We start from the raw sequence: 21,406 nt of genomic DNA on the forward strand, positions 1-21,406 counted from the left end.
TCCTCCTCTTTATTCACTTTGCCATCCTCTTTCCCCTCTTCATGTCTGATTAAACAAGACACACCATCTTCAGTGCCCCTTTAAAGTGAGTTTGCTTTAGAAAATGGGGAGGGAGGGGTCTGTTATTTGAGTTATGTATCGTCACATAGCAGTATGCATATGATGTAGACATTTGTAACAGAATTATTACATTCTTCCTGGAAGATTTGTGAGAAGGCAATCAGGGGTTGAAATAATAATGTGACCTAGTTTTGTTGTTAGTGATCGGAAGATTTACCTCGTCCTTGTATTTTTGGAACATCACATTGATTCTGCTCCGAGTTCAAAGGAAACTGGATCTAAATCCTGTACGAAACTAGGATATGTTTCTTTGTGTGGAAGGGAGAACAACCTATTTCACTATGACACCAATCATTAAAAGTGTTCAACAGTCCAGCAGGTTTCTTAACATTCTGACTGTGATTGTGTGACTGACACATTGTCACACCTGGTGATGAAAAAAAGTGGTAGTTTTTTCTGCTATTTCTTGGACTGCAGTCAAGAAGATGGTCTGCAAAAATATCTGCCCAGAGTTGCAATTCATGGGGGGGGTGGCAAGGGATTGGGATGTGGGCTTAAACATATGATCATCTTCCGTTCATTCTTCTTCTATCTTTTTGTATACATTTCTTCTTGAAGTTAATTTAATAGTATTATTGTGTTGCTTTCGTCAAGCATTTCAAGATTCTTTTCCCCCGTAATTCGGAAATTTATCGAAACAGAAAGGAGCAAAATCTGTAAAAACAGTTACACAGTCATCGACGTCGTGTAGTTTACACAAAACCATAAAATTTACTGTCAAAACTCCCTAATTGATCATTACATTATTCAGTTTATTCTTGAGGCTATAAATTATAATGCAAGTTACTGTAGAGAGAAAGACATTGTCTGAACTGACGTAGATGCACCTACGGCACAAACAACATGTTTACGACAACATATACAGAGTTAAAGCTATATTCACCCACTGACAATGTTTAGTAGCTCATGTATCTGCACTAGATCGATAAAACACTAATTAAAAAAGAAATTTGAACCTTAAGGAAAACAAGATTCTGCAAGATTTTTTGAAGTGTTAAAGTGATACAATATGGTCGCCAACATATGTGAGATGGTACGCGTGATAAAATGGCACCATGATTGATGTTCTGTCCTATTTGGCAGACACATGTCTGTCGCGGTGGGGTACACTTTCCTTATAATGATATTAAATTGACAAAATTAAAGATTCACACATTTAAATATTTTACACTGAGAAACTAATTAGAATCTTAATTGAATCTTGAAAGAAAACAATCAACAATTCTTGTTTCTACCAAAAGTACTGTATGTTGACAACATTAAATAATAAATAAAAAATAAAGTAGCCACAAGATTGAACATGGGTAGAATAAATTAATTAATTATTTAATGATTAAATGGCAGCAGTGATGTTTCTGCTGAATTATCAAAGACGCACTTTCCTTATAATGATATGAAATTGACAAATTTAAAAATTCACACATTTAAATATTTTACAATGAGAAACTAATTATAATCTTAATTGAATCTTGAAAGAAAACAATGAACAGTTCTCGTTTCTACCAAAAGTACTGTATGTCGACAACATTAAATAAAAAATAAAGTAGCCACAAGATTGAACATGGGTAGAATAAATTAATAAATTATTTAATGATTAATTGGCAGCAGTAATGTATCATTGAAGAATCATGGAAGACGCACGGAAGAAATTTTCTTCACTCTTCGAATAGTTTCCTGTGCTTAACGTGATCCAGCCAAGAATAAAGAAATTACTAGAACTTCATTTATATATAAGAAACTTTCAATCTTTGCCAATAGTCTGAAGCAAAAGAACTCTAAACAGTTTTCAGAGTTGTATCCATATTAAATTTAAAATATGTACGTTAAAAGAGTATTTTGTGGCATAAGTTTGGCAATGATGGCTTTTAACAAGAGCCGTAATATGTATCTATATATATCTCAAGATGGCATAAATATTAGTGAACAACAACTGTTAGAAAGTTGCCAAACTCAATCAATGCCTTCAGCATTTATACTATTACCACCGGTAGTGTTTTCACACTGGTTTTTAAAGGCGAATAGTGTTGTTTGAAGGTGAATAGAAAGTCAAATAATGTTCATTTCATGTTTCACATTCGATAAACGTGGCTTCATCTATCAGTAAAGTAATGTCCCTAAGATCTGAGATATCATTGTCTACTTTAAAACCCATCGTTGTCTGGGAAAATACTAGAGGATCTCAACATCCTGGAAAGTGGTTCTGAAAATGTTTAGCAATTATCTGCTTACTAAAAATTGGGCACTATACTGATGGTAGTGCAACAGCAATGCTGGCTGTTTCATATAGGATTAATGTGTAATGGAGGATAGGACCTGAAGGGGTATTACTGTAAATAAAACTGGTTGTCCAATCTGAAGGATAATTTTGGTCGTCCCAAAAGCAAACTTCAAGACACACTAAATAGTATAAGCCCTGTCTTATAGCCTAGAATGAATAGTGAGAATTTGTTTACTTTCACCAAATATAACCAACTATAATAACAAGTATTGTGAAGACTCTTTTGGAGAAGAGACTTTGAAGAAAGGAATCCCTCAGACAGAAATATTGGCCTATTGTTGTTGATCAGTCTAGAATCAATATCCAAGGTTGCAATCATTTAATGCTTTCTTGCCCTTGAATAGGGAATCGCACGAGTGTGCCCCACTCTGTTACACAGGGACTGCCGACAAACAAACATACTTAGAAGGGATGCATATCCAGGGCGTCTGAGCACGCTCAGATCACACCGCTAACTTAATGTTTGTCATCTACATGGGGTGGATGTTTGATTTGGATACAATCCCAATTTCCAGTTTCTATTGTAATATTTGAACAATGACTCATTGTCTACATCACATTATTAACCTTTGAATTTGTCTGATAAAATTGAAAGGAAATAGGCTCCATGGTTTGTTTCAATGGCATAGCAGTACTCTTTTATCAAACAGTTTACATTTGATATTCATGGCTTGTTTGGTATCTTTGATAAACAATAGGATGGGGGAAGGGGGTAGGCGGGGGGTGGGGGATTGCCATTGCTATGTTGCTGAATGGCACCCTTAGCTTTTACAATTGAAGAGAGGAAAAAATTAATTTATCTTAATAACAGATCTGTTAACAGTTTATTAGTAGGCATGTTTAGATAATTATCTGTTAAAACTGCCTGTGCAGATAAATGTTAAGGAAGTTACAGGGCTATCTTCTTAGGAAGGCAACCAACACAGAAACAGAACAACACATGTTTTAAAGGTTTATTAAGTGGCACAGACAGTTAGAAGGATTAGTAAGTCTTGGTTTTCTTGGTTCCTTTATTCTAATGGAAAAGAGAATTTCAACACTGGTCATTACAACTTTTCTGAGCTGGATTTCTTTCCTGTTTACTAAAAACAAAGAGTTGTTGAAAGTAGACAATGAAAAATGGTACTCAGTAGATCAATATTACACTACTTGCTTACATGTCTTTGCATATATATATGCTAAGTGCACTCTGTTCTACTGTGCTTGTAACAGTATCTTGCAAGACTTGAAACACTATATATCTCAGGTAGGAATCCCTGGTGGTATGAACTGATTAAGGACTTGGATAAAAATAGCGATAACGATTGCCGATTGGTACGATTACTCAATCGCTTGACGAACTAAGATGAATATCAAAGACAAAGATTTATTTGGACTTTGTTAATTAAGATTTGTGATGATAAAAAGATTAATAATACAAACTTAAAAAAAATGCATCCTGGTGTCAGTTAGCTTTACCAGTTTGCCGGAAGCAGAAATATGTTTCACCCTCAGTAGTAAAATATTAGCTAAATCAGCTAGTCGTGTCCCAAAGTCAACAAAGATGGAAGTAAATCATCTGATAGTCACATGTCATCCTTGATGATATTGAGTCAGATATTGAAGTCTAATAATTAGCTAGAAAAAAATGGGGACAAAAATGAGAAACTTCAGAGCAATATTTTGTTTTCAAAATGTTATAGGGGAGTTGCAGCCACCATGATACGTACAAGTTATGGTGTGTTTATTTGTGTGTGTACTGTTTGGCCTTACTGAGTGTATTGACGTACAGTGCAAATGTGGGTTGTTGGTATCATGAAATAGTTCATAGCACCCAACAACGTCCTCATAAAGTATCATTTTATGATTCCTAATGTATCGATAAGTTTCTATTATGAATAAAAAGAAAATTAAAAAATGCGCTTATTTTGTGAAGATAGCCAAAGCACAGTGCATCATTATTTATAGCTTGTTGATGCACTCCCTGATGTCCAGAAAAAATTGTGACAAAGAAAATGGGAGTTGGGGGAGTTCGGGGAGAGATGGGGGAGTTGGGGGAGGATGATAAGAAAAAACAAACCCAAAACTAAACAAAGGGGAAAAATAGACCAGCCTAATAGTCAGTATGACTAAAACCTTATTAACAATGAATGATATTGTTTGCAAAGTATGTCTTATGTTTGCAATAGGCAAAACTCATGATGTAGTCTCTGTTCAAAAGACACATGTCTCATATTTTGGTGGTTGTTCACTCTTGGCAATCTTTTCATCTCTTCTATTGCTATCTCTCACAAGGTTCATTCATCCTCTTAGAGTCTAAGACCTCAGGAATAATCCATCAATTCTATCTTCTCCTTCTATTTATGTGCTATAAATCCGTGCTTTAGCACAATAACAGTTTGGTGGTAACACATGTCCAAAATTGATTGCCTGTACCCAGCGGTATTGAAAGAGAAAGCCATGATATAAGTGGCTTGGTGGACAGTTAAACTCTAGGCTATTCTCTAGAATCCTACAAACTTATTAAGACATGCCTTCCTTAATCTTTAATGCTCTTAGGAGAACTATATTCTCTCCTTGTTTGCACTGGCTTGGTTTTATGTCATTGTCACCGATCATTTCCTTGAAGCATTTGCAGTAGAAAGGCTTTTTGAGTAATCAAGAGATGTTTTGTGAGGTGTGTTGTAAACAGCTTGTAATGGATGGTGTCAGAAGGGTCACAGTGTGAAGGGTTTGATACTGTGCTCCAAGCAGTCTCTCAAGCCTCTTCACTCCCCACCCCCCCATTCCCCCTCTCCTCACTTCCCAACTCCCATCCAATACATTTATATGACCATTTACTCAAATTTTTCAGAGAAGGTAAACAATCAACAATGTAAAGTTGTGTGGAGGATTATAAATAGATTTTTTATGAGTAATGTATTGTTTTACTTAAAAGGAGATATCCTACTAGCTAGTGGTTCAAACATCAGTTGAGCCAAAACTTTCTCGAATCTTTCAAAAACAATTAAAATTGACTTTTTAGAATCCATTTTGAGAAATATGAAGTAAAAAAGAAAAGAAATCAGAATTGCAAGGTCGTTTATATCGTTTGCTTTGTAAACTTAATGTTTGTGTGAAATGGGATGGTAATTTACATTAATGTAAATAACAGTGTCTTTGTTCTGAATCTTAGAGCTGTAAAAAGGCAGCATTTTTGACAACTAGCTGAGCCAGTTAGGGTGTTAACATTCTACAAAATTTCACAAATTGTATAATTTTCTTCCTGGGGTTATTATCTAGGGAATGCTTAAACACACCCACCCGATGTTTGTTATTCAGCAGAACTTGCACCCTCAGGTTCTGTTCTCTTTAGTAGACCTGCATCTAAATCTGACTTGGTGGATGTATATTGCCCTAAACCTGTGTAGAACCCAGGTGTATGTATAACAATCATTTTATCCCAATTATGGCTTAATTAGGTTCCACTACTTGAGGGCACATGTAGGCATGCCTTTGAATTACAAGCATTTTCTTCAGCTGTAACTATGTCTTTGAGCAAGCTCAGTGGCAGCAAGTGGGAGGTATCCCATAGAGTCCAATAATTGTTGAAAATCATTATTTTCTGTGTATATTTCAAAGTCATGTACGATGTCAATTGAAAATATGTGAAATGACTGACTGAGGGGTGTAAATATATTTACCACTATGGTACAACTGTGTGTGGGTGGAAGGAAAATCGGGGTCTCATGAAGTGTTTTCTTAAGGTGGTAGTTTAGGACACAGTCAAAACAACTTCCTCCAGTTACAGATTTTAATGGGAGATGAATGGCTCCCCAAGCCTGTATGTCATATTTCACATTAAAAGAGTAAATTTAGAGGAAAAGTAAGAGAACAATAACTCTGTTGTCAACCTTCTATCCTCCTCTTCATGTCCCTCTCTCAATCCTCCCCCATTCCTCCCCCCCACTTCCAATGTTCTCAGCAATTTGCATGTGAGTTTATAATATTACACACACAGACACCTATACACACACACACTTGTAAACACACATAAAAACCAGGTGATGCAATTTGAGGATTCAGACTCCAATCAAATTCATTAATGATCACTCGTTAACCTTCACATTTGGAGAAAAGACAGAAGAAGGGTATCTTACTTTGCATCAGTTGCAGTCTTATTTTTAGTGAGATACTTCATCAAATCGGTAAGTTTGGTATTTGGACTCAATGACTAAATGCGAGAAGCTGCCGTATGCGCAGAACAGAAAATAGTTGAATGGCCTTTATGCCCCATGGGTTAAACAGAATCAATTTTGAGACCTGTCTATTATAAACTTTGAACGCTTTTGTATTATTACATCGATGATAGATCGGATAGATCAGTATGAGAGACGAGAATATATTTTGTTGAAAATTCAAGTCGAGAATTTATCAGATTCTTGTGAAGAAGAAAGCTTAAATTAAATCATAAAGTAAAATGTTAAGAAGTGAAAAAAAAACAGATAAGGAGCTAACAGATAAGCAGCATAAGAAGGCACAAACATAAGCCGTTCTTTGGGGATGCTTTGTAACGGTAAAAGGGTCTTACTCTACTGTTAGGCTTCCCCAGTCTGGTTAGACGGGGTACGTAACCTATATATTAACTATCTCTCTCACTCCATGATTCTACATCTTTACTGCTTCATTACCGAGGGGATGTCGATAAATGGAGAAAAAATATCCAGTGTTCCTTCGAGGATAGATGTGTGCGTGTGAATCAAAATGAAGTGTCAATGAACTGCTCAAGAGTGGGATAGAATGATGCTCTCAATAGCAATGTCGCTTTTATCCAGGAATTTAAGAGGCAGCATACAGCCTCATCCTTGATCGGGCTTCTCATCTTTCTTATCGATGAGAGGTTGCCGAGATGACATAGACTCTGGTGACTGTTAAAGAGCTTGTATCTTACTGACTGTGTTTTCTCCCAGTTTGGATATGAGTAGACTAAAACAGTTTTTTTCTGGACAAGAGTGGACGTTAGCTGGTGGCATTTTCGTAACCAAATTTTACATCACATCAGTTTCGCTGAAGTTTACATTCTCGTATCAAAATATTAAACATTTCAGTCCACACCGAGATGCTGACATCATCAATTTTAGCCTTAAAAGGAGCATTTCAGAGATCTAGTATATTTTCAACAGTGAATACCTTTAACATTGAACAGCTATATATAGAATTATTACCAGCTCTGAGATTTGTCCATTTCTCGGACTACACATTTACCAGCTCTCAATTGTCCATTTTCGTGGACTTTGATAAAACAACAGCTATATATAGAATTATTATCAGCCCTTAGATTTGTCCATTTTCTTGGACTACACATTTACCAGCTCTCAATTGTCCATTTTCGCGGACTATGATAAAACACTGCCTAAAGACATCCTTTAAAGTCAATAACAACTCAAAGCCGATAGTGTTGTCCGAAGTAGGCTTGAGAGGCTTAGTACATCCGCTTTACAATTTTGATGGGTGTAAATGTTAATGTTGATAGTTGCTTAAAATTGATAAGTTTGAACAGACCATTTCAACATTTTAAGGTAGTAATTTTCACAATTAGACACTCTTGTAAAAAAAATGTTAGAAAATGCTTGAAATTAAGCACATTCCTTTGCATTCTGGAGGTTTGTAAAAGTGATATTATTTGCATCCCAAACCAACAAAGGAATTTATAGATATACTTTCTACTTCTCATTCCTGAAAAAAATAGGGAGTGAAAATTTTGTGATGTTTACAGTCTTAAAGTTCAACTCAATTCCCAATTGCATGGCAGTGAGCTGAAATTGATGGTTGAACCAGTTTTTTATTCCCATTCCCAAATTTAATTTCACCAAATGGATGTTATTAGGATTATAATCTGCTTACATTTCTACCAAATGGAGGATTTTTTCATTTCCGTAGGGAATCCTCAATCCTCCTTGGCTCTTTGCCCCTGCTCAGGAGTAAATTGTTACTGTGACATGTTGCAGAAGTAGAAAGGAAGAGGCTAAGAGTGATCTTAAAGTAATCTTGGAAGTTTTTAAAGTTTTGTCTAATCTAGCTGCTGTCGTTATTCAGTTTTGTAAATCTCGCTATTTCAGATATTTAGAGGAAAGAAAGTGTTACTGGGCTCTACTGTGGGTAAAAAATTATTCTTTGTACTTTTTAAGTAACCTGGTAGGAATGGGCAGTGGAGGCCCATGGTACTAGTAACCTAAAACTGGGTAAATATGCAGGAAACAATTTTAAGTTCAATTTTTCTTATAGTTGTTTTTAAGGCTCTGCATGCATATTGTCTCAACACACACACAATAGTATGCATCTTTGTACTTGTATAGCAATTTACCTCCATCTTGGATAGCATTCTGCTATAGGACACCGATTGATTGTTCCCTGTTATGTTCATGTTAATGAGTTAGGTGTTCTACAATGAAATAATTGGGAGATTTACCAGTAAAGCAGTGTAGGATTTATTCTTAAAATTTCCCTCTATCATAAAACAGACCACAGAAAAGTAAGAAATACTAGAACAGCTTTTCGGGTCAGGATACATATCTTCTTTATAGATTCTGACCCTGAACACAAAATCATAACTGCTTTATGAAATGTTTCCCGAAAGGTAACAAGGACGGTATCATCGAAGAACTCGGTATGCACAGACTCCGAATGTGTGATCTGATCAATTCACTTTGGCTTTGAATACAATGTCTCTGTATGTTGCCCTTTTAGACAAATCTAACCGTATATGGCAATTACCCACTTTGTGATCTGCATTATAGTCATTGGCGACTTATCAATCCACAGCGCCTCCCCCCCCCCCCCTCACAATTTTGCAAGGTCGGTGAGAGTTACTCCATAGTTTTCCCTTTCAGGGAAACCAAATATGTGATGACATATGATGGAGTTAAGTCCTAACCAAGCTGTAGCTTCCAATGCTTGCTCTATAAATACTGATCTGTAAATGTTGATTTATGAGAAGAGAAGACCGTTGTGATCTTTTGTACATCACAGTAAATCAAGCTTGTTAGATCCAGGTAACTGTTGTACCTTTGTCATGGGTGTCTTTGAAGGCGGTTTCTAACCTCTGTGTGGGATAAATTCAGAGAACCAATAAGTCTCGTCTTTCCACACACCATAACAATTGTAGACAGGACTTTGAAACTGTTCCAAGAACCAGGTGCTTTATTTGCCTCTGGCGCTCCAATATAAACATTAATGTGCTTTTGTTGTATGACAGGGGGCTACCAGGTGGGTTGCTGGCGGGTATTATAGTTAAAGGACTCTTCTTCCCCTCTTGATGATGCATACAGCCTGCTATTCACATCACCAAGAACAGATTGGGATTCAAAGTTTGTAGAGCAATTTTCAGATCTATGACCTCTCTAACTGCTCTCTAGTTTTTACATTTTTTGTACCCATCCCCCGTTCTTGCAATTGTGTATGGGGGGGGGGGATGGGAGGTATTTCCTTTCAAAAAAACTCTCTGGCCTTACACAAATGCCCCCAACTTCATTCCACCGTTGAAAGAAGATCCCGCTACAAAACATTTGCAAAACAATAAAAATGCTTAAACCGATAGGCAACAACACAGTTTGTGTGATTTGTAGTGAGTAAGGTGTCTTGGTTCCTTTTCCTTACCCCAGTTTCCCCCCCCCCCCCCGACCCACATCTTCAGATTGATATTGCTGATTGTAGCCTCATCTCAGATTGCTCTTGCTGACACCAGCTCTTCTTTCAGCTTGTTTGGCAATGTGAGGTACTTTGATCTTTAATATCTTTGGCAATGGGTCTGTCACTTCAGATGAAATGTTCAAAATGGTTTGGTTGTCTGGAGGCACCATTAGTTCTCTTTAAGTAAAGCTGTAAAAACATCTTGCCAGTCTGTGGAGGATGGTTTGGAAAGTAAGTAGGTGTTGTATCCAACTCTCACAGCATGTGGAACCCTGTGGAAACAGGAAATAGAAACTTGAAACATTCCTAGTTGGTTTGGTAGGTAGGGGGGGGGGGGGGGGGCTTAACGAGAGAAAGAGATAGCGATACAGAGACAGGATTTACCAAGAGGACACAGAGTAACAAACACAATCAGATCTTCTTCATAAGAGCTATATATATTGCATTTGCTTTTTACCGTCATATGTATTGTTCTCAAATATGCTAGGAAGTCCAATAATGGTCACCCATAATCAGATTATAATATTGATTTGAAACCACTGTCAAGGCAGTCTATTTATCAGAGAAATTTATGCAAAGTGTAAGTACTAATTGTGTTGCCTGAATATTCATCTGGTGAAATTTCAAGAAGTAGGCCTATACTTAGGTAGCACTGATCAGTGACATACCATACACACGGATGTATGCTGCTGTACAGAGTCCCCACATATGCTTCATGAAAGTCTCTAATAGGACAGAGCTTACCTACATTGGCATTATGAATATTGGACCTAAAGGTTGCTGTCTCCCCTGAAACCTCACTTTGTGTAAGTCTGCTGTAAATAGTAAATTGTGTTTGATCACTGGAGGGTTGATAGGACCTTCCCAGGGGTAAGGAGATCTTTCTTTTGAAGATAGGATTCAGTATAAACAAGGAATAAGTAAACTAGCACAGTCAATGCTGATCAATAATAGACAATCTTCGATAAGATCTTGGTTAAACTTAGATACAGGAAACGAAGTATAATAAACTAGGTGATTGCTTCGCAGTTATGAGTTGTTGTTCAGTTATTGCATACAAAGGGCATTCTAGTGGTAGAGGTTGTTATTGGATAAAATTGAATAAATTTACCCACACTTTCAAAGTGGATAGTTGATATAAACAATGATGTGGAGACAGTATATGGAGGCTGGAAGGGTACTTTTGGTTAATTGTTTGACCCCAAGGTCAGTAGCAGATCTGGTTTGTCTATATAGTTTTGTCCCCCAATTGTAGACGAGAGAGGTAAAGATGTCTAAAATGCTATAATCGTAATCTAAACATAGCAAATGGCATTGTATTTAGTAATATGGTTTTTATCCTCTCTTTCTTCATAATTTGAAAATATTCAGAATATAAGAATGTTAAGAATTTACGTAAAATCCATTTTTACAGTGATGTGGTATAGTAAACTTTCTATCATTGCAATCTGTCCTGGTTAGCAGCAAAATATGATTTAGGTTCGATGGAGACATACCCATACAGCCAGGTGTATGAATGGGGACTTAAAGAGGTAACTTGTAAATATGGTTGTGTACGCTGGTTTGTGGCTTCACCCTGTGGGAAGTTCCCCAGGGGACACATAGATGTGGTGCATTGTAGCGGCCCAGCAGGGATTGTTTGAATTGTGCACAATTTGGTGTGTGGTTGTAACAAGTTACCAGTGACCAGGGCTTTAGTTGTAGTAAAGTAGTGTGAGTGGGCCTTGGCCTCAGAACAAGACTGTAAACCTTGCAACTTTAACTTTATAAAAAACTGCTTTAGACTCTCTTAGTGTGCACAGATCATGCCATCATAGTTTTGGCCTCTCTCAAAAATTCTGTATGACCTTTAACAAAATCTTGGATTGCATGCAAGGAGGTTGAAAAGCAACTGAAAGGTGGTTTAGGTATAAAGTTGCACTTAGTTTAACAAAACCTCTGAACTTTGCTGTTGGAAATCACTGCTTGGGGTCTGAGATGGCCTCAACTTTTCCCCAGAACAGCCATGCAGTTGACCCAATCAATAAATTGTAAATGGGGTCCCCCCAACAATTGTCAATGACAAGTCAAAATAAATACCAAATATTGGAATTTGGTAATGTCAGATTGTGTAACAGTGAACCTGAAATTTTACCATCCCTAGGGTGTTTGATATTTGTACACCCTGGGAATCTCTTGTACTTTTGCAATTTATGAGCAGTTAAGAGAACTTCCTCTGGACCATAGAGGAGGCCCTTTTGTGTGTGTCCAGGAAGGGCAGGTGTGGAACCTCAGATGGCCCCACAGATGACCTGCTAATAGGGTGGTTCAAGATTTTTACTTCAAACATTCCATTTTCAAGAGAGAAATCCACCCTGCAATATTGCAGTATGGAGAATCAGACATGACACTGATCTTTTACTCAAACATATAAGCTGAAAATAAATACAAAATAACAACTGTTCTGTCACTGAAAACTTCCCAGTTTTCACATGAATGTTTTGCTTGGTGATAGAAGGACACATGGCTTTAACAATAGAGCTAGCATTCCCCAGATTCCAAAAAGGCAGAGAAGTACAGCCATGTTTTCAAAGCAGTAAATATTAATGTCGAAAATGTTCCTATCCATTCCGGATTATGTGGTAAATTTCCAACAGCACCAATGCTCGAGCAAAAGTGTCAAGGGTCCGTAGATAGAAGAGATTCAGAGATTCAATAACCAGTTGTTATGGTATCGTCATGAAGGGATGATAATATTCTTGTGACTTTTTAAGGTTTTGTTTTTTCCCCCAAAACATTCAGAATTTTTCAAGTATTAGATTGTTCTTGTAATGACTAATACCCTTTTATCTCAGGCTGCCCACACAGGGAGCAATCCTGTCTTAAAATACATTGATTTGTGTGCAATCAGGTACATGTGAAGACAAAAATGATAGAGACCTCACTCACCCACCCATGTGGCACCTTCTCTGAGCAAATTAAAATCTTCATCTGTGAAGGCTGGCGTAACGTGATCGTTACATAATTGAAACTCGGCGGAATTTAATTGCGGACATAATGAATAAACAGGGAACTATTTGCAATGTGATAGGTTTCACCTGGATCGATTCTTGGACAGGGTTAAAAATATGTAGCTGATATGACTCGGTCCTCTTTAATGTTACTTTCAACGGTGCAGTAATGTTTGTACGGGGTTGTTCGTGTTAAATCACATTTTACACAAACATGTGCGAAGGATGAAAAAGTGGCAAAATATGATTGGACACTATATAGAACGATATATTTTTTTTCTTTCTTTTGTTTTTGGGGTTGGGGGGGGGGGGCAAAATGTTTAAATGTTGTGTGAGTCTTTTTTCTCCAAGTACTGTACAACCTGTGCATTTTTCCACAATAATTAATGATTTTACATTATGACTGAATATTTACACACACTCACCCACCTTCATTTCTCCTTCTACTACTGTTTTCTCTCGCTTGTTTCTCCAAGATCGGTAAAGCCAAGAACTAAGCAACTCCACAGGGCTTTTGCAACTTAATTGAATTGTAAATCTAGTCTTCTTTGAGTGCTAAAATGTGAGTTTTTTTCTTTAACCTCCCCTGGGTGTCGACAATGTGCTCAGCTAAAGTAATGCACGGGAGTTTTTCTACTCCCCCGACTTGATGCCGGTAGATTAATTTTCAAGAGACTATTGGAAGTTTGTCGACGACGACGAGGTTAAGAACTGCGTCGGGTAGACAGCTTCCTCGGGGCATTAATATACTATCGCTCCTCGTGCCGTAGTTAATGTGTTAATCAGTGTTGGTTACATGGGTGCCTGATGTAAGGGGAGCATAGTAGTAATTCCCCTTACTATGTAAATCACCACTGTGAAATCTAATGACAAAGATTTTTGGTGTGATGTTGAGGTAATTTTAACTCCAATTCTGAATATCCCTCCTTCATCCATACTCAGATTTCTTTAACTCCAAAAAAGAAAAAATTGAAGAAGAAATAGCCACATTTCTGTCTTTGGAAGGATTGTAATGGCTGAAGATAACAACATTGATCAATAATACAGTTTGTTGACAAAATTGTCACATGGAAAATGCTTACAGTCAAATGAACTATAAAAATAAGGAGATCAAAATATTCATCCTCCCAATTGCCCAAACGACATGAAATGATGTGACATCCGTTATTCTAAAAAAAATGTCATTTAAAGAGTTTGTTTTTAGAAGCTTGAAGGTTTAATAGTTAGTCTTGCAGTTTATGAACTGTTCTGGCAGACCATCTTCTCTTTGAAGACAAGTGAAATGTCATCTAACTATGCCATCAAACACTACTATATATTGCATAGCAAGTAATCCTTTATAAATATTTGCTCTATGGTTTCTGGGCTTGCATTTTGTCTTGGATCATAATGTCATAAAAAATGTGCATTCTTCCTCAACAACTAGCGGCTGATCGTGATCACCAAGAGCGGTTGATAATGACGTCGAAAAAAAGGTTTTGTTTTTGTTGTATTTTCATTTCATCATCTGTCCTCTGCAGCAAAAAGAAAGATAAGCTGCTAGAGGAATGATTACCAGCAGACCATTTCCAGCTTTATCGTAGCAAGCTTTTTACGAGCTGTATCGTTAGAACAGCTGTTATCTCTTTTTGCAGGTGTTAATTACTTTATTGTTTTACCTTTAGATTTCATTTGGATATAAGCTATGGAGAATAATAAGTCGGCAGTTTTTCATTTTTCAGCGGTCGTAGACCGGCATCTACACAGAACAATCTCTGTAATCATCCATATATATCTCCATATCTCCATATTCATCAAAATATTTTAAAAGGACACTTGTTTTCTTCTTCTGTTTTGTAAAGTGTTATATACCGAGAAGATGTGTATACAGTATACCGTGTATAATAGGCAGTAGAGCCAGCCAAAAACAGTTGTGAGTAGGAAAGATTTGAAATTTAAAAAAAGTAGAAATCAAAACAAAATAACTGATAGGGAATTAGGGATGTTAGGGATCTTAAAGGAAAAAGTACTCATTTCAGTAACAAAAATGTTTATTCACATTCATGTGAAGTTTCTTTGACTTGTATGTCAATAGTAATATACAGTCGTTTATGGAAAGAAACAAATCTGTACTGAAGTGTGTGATTGGCTAAATGTTTTTTGAGATCAGGAAGTTTTGATTTTTGCAGTGGCCTGAAAACTATTTGTTTATGATCATCAAACGTATACAGATTGCAAAAACAATTAGAGCGTGATTACGTAGATGATTCGTTGATAAAAAATATATAAAAATAAATAAAAGGGTTTATGATTTAGTATGGGTCTAGATAACATGGTATGATTAGATAAGCTTCTATGGGTGATAATATGATAAGTGTGTGATATGTTTAATGTGATAAGAATAGGATGTAAACTTGTCACAACTTACTTGTTAATGACCATTCTTTATTTAAAATTATTAATTTGTATTATTCCTGTTGTCATAGTTATGCCATGGAAACAGTCAAAATAGATTTCAAAGCATGCTGATAAGGAGTGAGGTTTGGTAACAGTTCAAAATATGGAATGTCTTCAGCAGTGTTAAAAAATAAAGTAATGGATAGATAATGTAATAGCATGGCAGATATGACCAGTTTGTTATAAAAGATTTGCTCAATAAACATGTTACTCGGCAACATAATCAGTAGGAGGTATTAAGGGGTTGGAGCTAGTGCAGGAGAGGTTGGAAGAGATACAAGTCTCCGCTGAGGGTGGCAGTATTGTTTGAACCTCTGAACCAAAAGAAACATACAATCTAATGTATCATGCACCGAAATACTAGAAAATTAGAAACAAATTTGAAGAAGCTAATAAATTTCGACCTGAACTCAGTATAAACCAGAGTTGGCATTTTTCCAGGAATGCATGCCACCAGTGATGATGGGAATGTATGTTTTGCACTAATTTTGCTAAAGATAGTACAGGTTTGTTACACACAGTACTATTTAACTTTCACAGTTTGGAAGGTTTCTAAATTGGAAGGAATTGAACTTTTAAATTTACCATGTTCATCTTTTACATGTCTAAACTCTACTGCAGTATTCCTATTTCCCACCTACCAGCCTAGCCTATTATCTGGTAACATTTTAGCACTCAGCACCAACCCCTCCCCCCCCCCCTCCCCATTAACCATCCTCCATAAATTCATTTAAGTTTAACATAATAAGGGACTGTCAATTTGAGAAGGTGAAATGGAACCTTTTTTGCAACGCATGTGCAGAAAAAAGCAATATTAACGATAATATAGCAAAATGAAGCAAATTCTGCGCACCTGGACACAATAGTAAGTAGGTCAGGATTCTGACACAAACTGGCAAAAAGTAACAAATACAGGGTGGGAGGAAGGGGAAAAAAACAGGAACATGATCGCATTTCTTCCAGTGTAGTTGCAACCTTCTGAAACAGGTTAATACTCAAGACTGGGAGTGTTTGATTTTACCTAAGCAGAGCATTGGCACAAACCTGTGAACTGTGAGCGGTGGTAAGATTTAAGTGCTCAGGGAGGAAATTGAAGATGAAACCTGAAGAATTAATCAATTTCTCTTTACAATCTTATTTCTCATAAAAATTTACCGGTGAAGGAATAAAATACTGTTGCAGAATATTGAATTTGCGAGTGCTTCGGTCAATAGATGGAGTGTTTGTTGTTGGATGTCGTTGCACTGTGTTTCTGTTTGAGGTAGTCGAGTTCATTGGCTTGAGGAATGAAGGGGTTATTATACCCTTTGTGAGCTACAGTTCATTCGGTGTAGGCAGTACGGAGCTGTGTATATTTCTGAATGTTTGCTCACCTACCGGTCCTATACTATCTTACTCCATGTACTGAAATCTTGCATTTGATAGTAACCTTTAACTACCACAGTTGCACAAGTGCTTGCGATAGCTACAGATCTGTGTTAACATTACATTAAACAAGCTGAGACATTTCAGGTGGGTACCCGGGTATCTTTAGGAGAGGAACCTGTCATATTGTAAATGGAAGAGGGTGTGTACAGTAGGGGTCATAGGTCCCACATTAAGATTATAGATGGGGTACAGTACCTGTTAAAAGATTACCAAATAAGGGATGCCAATATCAATATTGTCATGGAAAAAAGAAGTATGGATTTATGATACTAATAAATAACAAATCCAGGTTTTTTCTGTTTATTCAAGATCGTAAATGTTCACCTCTTTACACTTTCATTTTATCATTTATGTGGCATATTTCTATAATTGATGAAGTGTAAAAGCAGGATTTTGAATCCACACTGCTCTTTCTATTGCGAAAATGACTTGTACTAACTAACATAATTCAATTTTCAATCTGTACCCAGTGGAATCAAGTTAACCTGTTTCCCTTTCTTCCTGTTTCCATGAGTAATTGTAATCAACCTTACCTACTTTTAGTGGTATGTTCCCCTCCCCAACCTATTTACCCCCCATTCCTCTGGGAATCTGTAATATACAGTTGCAACTATCTACAATTTGCTTCATAGCTTTACAATTATTGTTCAGGACTTCAAATTCAATCTTTCTCTCACATCAGAGAAGAAAAAAATCTAAAAGCTGATAGTAGTTATTTCCCTCCTCTCTGCCCAAGGTCAATCTTTTGTTTATTATCTATTAATCAACAGAGTCACCTACATTCCTGAGACTGGTTTAAAAATATTTTTATTAGACTATCCCCTCCTACAGCCTATGTGTCCTCACCCTTTTGACCTTTTAACACCACCCACCCACTTTTTTTGTGGATTTGCCCAAGTTCAACTTCACAGTCCTAGAGATTAGGAGCTCCCCAGCCAATCTAAATTGTTGGTTTGTAAAGTTTGTCTTAGGGGTCAGTGCTATTGATGTGAGGTTAGGAAGATTCTAAAAAGAATTACAATACATCAGGGATGGAGACAGCTTTTTAGGTGAAATTTCAGTTTTCTGTGACAGTTGTCATTGTTAGTTTCACATAAACCAGTAACAGTATATACCTTATGAAAGAAGATGTGTCTGTCTGTCTGTCTGTGACAATTTCATCAACTGGTTTCCCTAGAAAGTATTTTTAAGTATTTGCAAACCTTTTCTGTGGTTGAAGATTTTGATATTATTCACTAATTATTTTGATAAATTTCTTGATGCTTTGGAGATACTAAAATACCATACAATATATTGGTCATAAAATTAATTAAGGCAAGTTCTCTATTTCAAAACTTGGATAAAAAAATTAAAAAACCGTTGACTCTACTTTTATTGCATGTAACTGATAATAAAAAAGGCGAAAAGTGTCTGGGTTCCAATACATATATTTGTTAATCTTGCATCTATGATCATTCACTTAATGGACAATATGGGAAGGTGCCTTAGATTTATTTACTGCGTGCCTCACTTACCTGTCTCCCCACAACCTTAGCACTCTCGTCAATATAGGGTGGGCGCAGTGTTGAAAGGTTACCAGTTCATTCTAGGCACAGTAGAACGATAGTGCTGAGGTTGTGAGGAGACAGCAAAGCTCGTCCCTTGTAAATATCCAACCCAGTAAGATTTGGAGTATCAACTGGAATCGCATTGTGAGAAATATAACTCGGCAAGTTTGGAGGTGGAAAAATTGTTCGTCAAATGCAAAACCGTTCCAATTTAACCTGAAACGCAAGAAAACACAACTTCTGAAAGTCAAGTGCACCCGGTAATTTCAGAGCCCCTCAAGAGTCGGTTAATAACGTCAAAGCAGTGTTGCTGTATACAGTGTACTGTTCATGGTATGTGTACATATGTGATTAGAATTAATTATTCCAGTGTGTGAATACTTCACTATTACAAAGCTGATTGAATTACCCACTTGATATAATCATGGAAAATATAAGAAAAAGAAAGAAGTCTCTGAAAATACAATGAAAATATGGATTTTATTCACAGAGAGAAGTGTTCCTTTGGATTTACATACTGTATGCTAAATATCATAATACATTGAATCATCACGGACATTTTTCATTTGTGATCAATCTTTTACTAGAGTTAATTAACATTTGCTTAGGGATATGAATTATAAGAGTTTGTAATCAAGCTTGGAACGAAATTCTAACAAGTACTAACTGAGTGAGCTGAATAAGCAGCACCTTGGCGCTAGAATTCAATTAAAAAATCCGATTGTCTTTGGTTTCACAAAATATGTGAATTGCATATGTGGCTGCTTCAAGGCTGATTATATAAGTATCAAAATCATTTGAATCTTTTGAATCTAAAGATCTCTACCACCCCAACAATTGGTAGGAGATGTCTCCAGAATTGGCCCCACCACCACCCATAGTCCCCCCCCCTCCCTCTCTCTTGCTAGCTTGCTTTCTGTTATATATGATCTGAGCAGATTCATTTTCAAATTTGAATTTCTTGTATAAAATCGACAAACTGTTGTTGGTAAAACGGATGGGAAATTCAGTGCATATTCAGCAACGTTTTAGTAACTACTTAAAAAGAGAAACGGAAAAAAAAAGAGGAATAAAAAATAAAAAACAGCTGTAGAACAATGCCTGGCCACTGTTGAGATAGAAAGGAAGTAAACAAAACAATTCAGGAGGGGAGGGGGGTGGGGCAGGAAACAAGGAGTAAAACAATAGCGATTGTATTCAATATTTGTCACAGGTAGAAAAATATCAGGAAACAGTTTTGGTTTTCAGTTTATTGGTCTCGCCAACATGCTTTCATTTTTGCCTCTTCCCGAATAATACACACATGCTGTAAATGCGGTCTTTCAGGGAAAAAGAATATCATGATGCTATTTGCTCGAAATAAACGTCCGGATTACATTTTTCTCCCACAGTTGTTCAATATTGTTTATTCTCCTTTGTATGGTAATGAGAACTTTGCACCAGTTGGCACTAATGATAGTATAGATATAAACAGCTGGGGATGGATTGTCAAACAGTGACTAATTTGGTTTTTAATCAATCATTCACCTTCTCATTTGTTTTAGTAGTGAATTACGTTATATCCTGTTTACAACAGTTCAAAAGGGTTCACCCTGGGTCCCCTAAAAGTTTTGAATGTTAGGATTGAAGAGAACATGTGATAAAAAGTGTTAATTATGAGTAAGAATAGTGTCTGGGCCTCAAATGGAATCAAGAATTTTCTTGTCTTATTATTATATTGATGAAAAGTCTATTCTTAATTTGGGCAAATTGCATCTGGTTTTGAATAATAGGTTGTTATTTCATTCAAGTTGGTGACTAATTAAAAGCTGCTTCATTAGCATTTTTTTAATTTGAACTGATCTCATTATTATAGACTCTGCAAGTCAGTCAATTGTTATTTCACCAAAATAATGACTTTCTTTTTCTGCTTTTCTTTTCTCTCACAGGAATGATCTCAACTGCCAATTCCAGATTGGATCGGGAAGTTAAGTCATCCTACCTTTTCGACGTAAGTACCGTGGACTCGCTTCTCTCTGTATTCTTTGTGTTCTACTGTAAGGTGTAGTCATCTTAAACACATCTTTACCAGCGTTACCAGCGACAGTTGACGAAAAAACGCTAGATTTGCGAAAATAAAACCCTAGAAAACGCTAAATGGTAGTTTCCCTAACATTCGTGTTGTTTGGAGTCATTTAGCACAGATTCGTAGGATGAATGGTCACCGATCACAAAATAGATTTTGAATAGTTGATTTGAGTGATAGTCTGACCCAGAAAATTTGAAAAAATATGGAAATTTTCGGTAGGAAATTCCGAAGATTCGGCAAAAATACTCAAAATAAATTTGGATGGGTCTCCAAGTAAGAATTTTGTCTAAAAAATCTGAAAAGTGGTCAATTTTTGGTAAATTTAACTAGTTTTAGGCAAAAAACGGTAGAATTACCAAATTTAGAAAAAACGTGCGCTAGAACCCCACAAATGACTAAAAACGCTAGATCTAGTGTAAAAACGCTAACTCTGGTAACACTGATCTTTACGACTCTCTTTGGAGTAAGATTGTTTTTGGCACTGTTGATACTGGGTTCAACTATTATGACAGATTTTAGATGACCCAGATACACACACATTATCAAACAAACAAAATATGGAAAAGTGAGAGATCATCACTACCCCGCTTCCCCTAAATATTTCTGTAATAATTACAGATCTTGGTATTACTCAAAAAGTCCAAAGTTTGAATCATCCGGAGGCAAGAATTATAAATACTACCCTACGACTAAAAAGGGATGGAAATTTGAAACAGAAGGATAAGAGGATGAATATTGCTTACCTAAGAGAAGATGGGTTTGGAGCCCTCGGCTGCCTCTTTTTGCATCATTCAAGAGGATGATGACAAAAGTACCGATGGCAGCTGGACCCTAAGGACCGCCTCTCACATTCCTCTAGCACCCTCTGGTGCCAGATTTTAATGGGTGGTGA

At 36.6% G+C, this 21,406-nt stretch overlaps 1 protein-coding gene across 5 annotated transcripts in view; it reads left to right on the forward strand.

Annotated features, from left to right (window-relative positions):
• LOC139979885 (protocadherin Fat 1-like) overlaps window positions 1-21,406 on the forward strand; it is a 116,565-nt gene that overhangs the window by 43,523 nt on the left and 51,636 nt on the right. For all 5 annotated transcript variants that reach the window (XM_071991075.1, XM_071991076.1, XM_071991072.1 and 2 more), the window contains exon 4: window positions 20,375-20,436. In XM_071991075.1, the coding sequence (XP_071847176.1) occupies window positions 20,375-20,436 (62 nt within the window). The remainder of the gene's footprint in view (window positions 1-20,374; window positions 20,437-21,406) is intronic.

This window comes from Apostichopus japonicus, chromosome 14 (genome assembly GCF_037975245.1).
Source record: "Apostichopus japonicus isolate 1M-3 chromosome 14, ASM3797524v1, whole genome shotgun sequence".
Lineage (NCBI taxonomy): Eukaryota > Metazoa > Echinodermata > Holothuroidea > Aspidochirotida > Stichopodidae > Apostichopus > Apostichopus japonicus.